Genomic DNA, 4,295 nt, shown 5'->3' with positions numbered 1-4,295 from the left:
AAAAAAAAAGAAAAAAAAAAAAGAGCGGAAAAGAGGAAAGGAGAGTGTGAAGCAGACCTCCGGGCCGCCCTGTTCCTCAGCGGTGATATTTCCTGTACAGACACAGGCGGGGGGACACCCGAGGCATTAACACGCCGCCCCCAAACCAGCAGCCGGCTGGGGCTGGAAAAAGCAGCACAAGCCCGTCCGAGGCTCTCCCTCCACTCCAGCCCGCTCCCCTCGGCTCCGAGGCCAGCCGCCTCTGGAACATGTTTCTCTAAATGTTTTTCCATGTAGATTTAAGCACTTTCCGTAACTGTGAGTGTCTCCAGTTATTTCAGGTTTTTATTATGCTATCTTTTTTTTCCCTTTCTTCTTAATTTTTTTTTTGTATTAATTAGCAATTACAAATGACTTGAATATTAATTGAAAGCTCTGTTTTCTCTAACCCCATAAAAGTTAGTTTGAAGTGTCACCTTTCTTTCCGGTAACTGGAAACTCACATCCATTCCCTGTGTTTATTGCAGACAAAAATATAGCCTTTGAACTGGATGTTCCTTTTCTCTTCCAAGAACCGAAAATCAGCTCTTTCATAAAAGGCGATTATGAAAAAAAAAAAAATATTTCCCATCTTCTTAGGGAGCACAAAAGTTAGAATACAAGTCAGCTAATAAGAGGGAGATTCAATTGGTAGACATAATTCAAACAATAAAAATTAAAGGCAGTGGTCAGCAATATCCTCCAGCGGTGCTTGTGTGGTCCTGTGTGGTCTAGGAGAGAGCAATCATTTAAAGATTTTTTTCCAGGGCAATGAAATTACTGCAGAATTTCCCTCAATTTCCCATTAAACAGAAAGATGAATTTGATTAGGACAATGTCAAGAAGGGCAGCGTCTCTGATCTCGCCTTAGAAATAAAACCAAGATTAAAACTCTGATTAAGAGGATAATAACAGGGAAAATTAACCCTACATGCTAACTAGGATCAAGTTTTTAACCGAGGTAATGAAAGTGGCAAAGCCCGGGCATTAAGGCTTCGCTGGACGCCGGGCTCGCACACACCGGGGGGACCCTGGGAGAGAGGCCGGGGACAGAAACCCCGCTCCGGGTGGCGGATGGGCCCCAGAGGGTCCCGCGGGTTTGTGGGCGGCGGGCAGGGAGAGCCAGGAGCGCGGAGCCCGAGGGTGCCACAATCCTTCCCCAGCTCCCTGCCAGGGCTCCGGGGGCAGCTCACGGGGCCTTGCCCCTTCCCTGTCTCCCCAACCACACGGTCTGGGAAAGGACACGAGCAATCTCCTGTGAGGATGCTCTCACATATGATTTAATAACTCTGGGGTTGTGGGGAAATGAGAGAGATAATGGAATAAATGGGCTCTTTTTTGATCAATCAAAAATATAAAAATATGTGTAACTCCCCCCCAAAAAAACACAGCAATAAAACAGTGAGGGATGATTTTCTTCTCATGAGAGAAAAGCTCCTCACAGACAACCTGGGAGATGAGGCTGACTGTCCCTTCCCTGCGCCCAATTCATTCCCTCTCTGCTGAAGAGCAGACCCTGGCATTTTCTTTCTTGAAGTCTTCCGAATTTATTTATTTATTTATTTATTTATTTAATCTCAGAGGGTTGTCCAAACAATTCCGTGTTGTTGCTGTTGTTATTCTCTGTTTGTTGATGTTTGTTTGATTGTATTTCAAAGACAAAACAGATTCCGAGTTTTAGAAGCGTTGTTCGCCACAAGCGCTTCTAAGTGAAGATGAAAGGCGAAAGGGGCAAAAAGGGCAGACGTGCGGACCTGAGACAATGCTGGTCATTAGTGTGCCAGAATGACGATCTCTGTAATATCCCATCGATTTACACTTTATTTGCACGCATATGCAGACGCATATCGTGCAGCTGGGGCAGAAGCACACACGTATGCCCTAAACATCCACATCTCACAGACATCACAAGTTATTTCCAGCCCTCGGTGCCCACTCTTACCGTGGGTATCAGGGTTCTGGCCCGGAGGGCGCTACCAGCCCGGGGGCACGGCCGGCACGGGCTGCGTCGGGGCTGCCCGGTCCTCTCGGCAAATGTTTGTTTTCCGCGCATCCCTCTGCTGGCGTCGCAGCTCTGCCAACCCACCCCGGCCACTTTTATAGAAGCAGAGACCGTGGTTTCCCCTCCCCTTTGCGAGCTCGATATTTTCATATTTCAAGTGTTATCATAAGACTTTTTAAAAGTGGGGGTGAAGAGAAAGGGGAAAAAAAAAAAAGGGTGGGGAGGGGGGGACTCTGTGGCTCGGTCGCTGGAGGCGGTGCTGAAATTACCGGCTTTGAAGAACCTGTCTGCAAAGTTTCGTCCAATCGTTTCAGGCTTTCCGCTTATTCCCTGTTGTAACTAAATACCGCTGTAAGAACAGCTGAAGTCCTTTGTTGGAAATGTGTGATCGCAGTCTCTACAGATCTGGCTACGTTGGTTCTCTCTTGAATTTGCAATCGCCAGATTCCTTTTATTTTCCTAATTTGCGGGCTAATGGCAGTCAATTGGCGGCTCTGCCCACCATTTCCTACCCGCGGAGCTCGATCCCCTGGACTTGCTCAAGTTCGTGCGCAGCCCAGCCGCAGAGCCACGCGTTCGGAGGCGCGGCGCAGCCTTACCTCCCCGGCTCCGTTCCAATCAACATCGGCTCCAACGGCAACAAGGAGTGCCTGGAAGACAACAATAAATATTACGCCCACGATACGAGCTCCAAACAAGAGGAGAGATGCAGGCAGAGGCAATCTTTTGCAAATGACCCAACTGTTACTCACACAGCCAACTTAAAGCCCGTAAAGTATGACCACTCGAGCCTGCAGAGAAGTTTGCACGGCTCGGCTGCTCTTTTTGAAGTGAATTCCTGCAATTCAAGCTTAAAGGAGGACATCAAGAATCCCGTCAACTTGAACCTGACAGTTCAGCCCGCAGCAGTCCAGTCATGCCTCAGACCTTCAGTGCAGGATGGTATGCCTTAAATATCTCGCTTAAGTTAGAAGAGACCTATATATATATATACAGTTCTTTTTAAGAGATGTCTGTAATTACTTTGTAACCCTCCATGTAACTTTTTCTGAGCAAAAATCGCTGAATCTGACTCCGAGGTTAGATAGAAATTGTGCTGTCAGATTTGCTTTGCCCAGTTTTCTGAGCTAGTTTAGCTCTGATATCTTGCAGGTTTTGGTGGTTTTTTTTTTTTGCTTTTTGGTTGGTTTTGGGGTTGGTTTTTTGGTTTGGTTTTTTTTTTTTTTTTTGTTTGTTTTTTTTTTTCATATTCCTGTATTTGCATACCCAGACTTAAACCACTAAATTATCGACGTGTTTGTTGTAGGTTTGCCTTGGTGCCCCACCCAGGGGAGATCAAGAAAGAAACGGAAACCATACACAAAACAACAAATTGCTGAATTGGAAAACGAGTTTCTCCTCAATGAGTTTATTAACCGACAGAAGAGGAAAGAACTATCAAACAGACTGAATTTAAGCGATCAGCAAGTTAAAATTTGGTTTCAGAACCGGAGGATGAAAAAGAAAAGAGTAGTTATGCGAGAGCAGGCTCTTTCTATGTACTAGAGCAGAGTCCACCCGTTCCTGCATGAACTTGTGCCCGGAGTGTTCACCCCTAGAGTAGAGCGTACGCGCAGGGAATCGCGGGCAGTGTGTCTTTTTACCATTTAAACCAAATTCTCGAAACGCGTAGGACCCCTCCGTAAATAGGCAGCGCTGAGTTCTTAGCCAAGATGAAGAAGACGAGCCGGACCAGCACGGAAACATGTATTATCAGCTTTTTACCTTTCTTTCTCCATTTATATAGATTTTGTCCTGCATCCCACCCACCCTCTCTTTCCCCGGAGAACAAGCGGTGCTAAACTAAGATCGATTTCTTTTATCTGTATGTAAACACCATTTTGCAGCAAAATAAAGGAATAACGCCTACTAAAGACGTCAGCTCTGTGAGTCCCGGCCGCTCCCTTCATCTGCTGCCCTGCACGCAGGGCCAGCCTGCGGCGCCGGCTTGTTTTGTGGTTTGGAGTAACCTGCTCGAGCAGCGATGGGGAAAGTGGTTAGCAAATAAACCTTTTTCTTTAGTCTTTTTTTTTTTTTTCCTCCCCTTTCCACCCTCCCCCCCGGAGCCGCAGACCCGACCGCAGCCCTGCGGAGCGCGCACGTGACAGCCGCGCAGGGCCGCGCGTAACCTGAGCGCGCACCCGGCCCGGCGGAGCCGCCCCGACGGCGCAGCGCGGCCGGAGCGCTGTGTGCCCCAGCCCCGGGCACGGCCGAGGGCTCCCGCCCCGGGAAAAGC

General features: G+C 47.9%; 1 protein-coding gene across 1 annotated transcript; it reads left to right on the top strand.

Annotated features, from left to right (window-relative positions):
- The first annotated feature begins 2,400 nt into the window (after positions 1 to 2,400).
- Positions 2,401 to 3,565, top strand: HOXD12 (homeobox D12). Its single transcript, XM_005484090.2, has 2 exons — positions 2,401 to 2,962; positions 3,327 to 3,565. The coding sequence occupies exons 1-2, from the start codon at positions 2,401 to 2,403 to the stop codon at positions 3,563 to 3,565; spliced, it is 801 nt and encodes a 266-aa protein (XP_005484147.1).
- Positions 3,566 to 4,295: the final 730 nt, after the last annotated feature.

The sequence above is a fragment of the Zonotrichia albicollis genome, chromosome 10 (genome assembly GCF_047830755.1).
Source record: "Zonotrichia albicollis isolate bZonAlb1 chromosome 10, bZonAlb1.hap1, whole genome shotgun sequence".
Lineage (NCBI taxonomy): Eukaryota > Metazoa > Chordata > Aves > Passeriformes > Passerellidae > Zonotrichia > Zonotrichia albicollis.
This window is presented reverse-complemented; position numbering and strand designations above follow the sequence as displayed.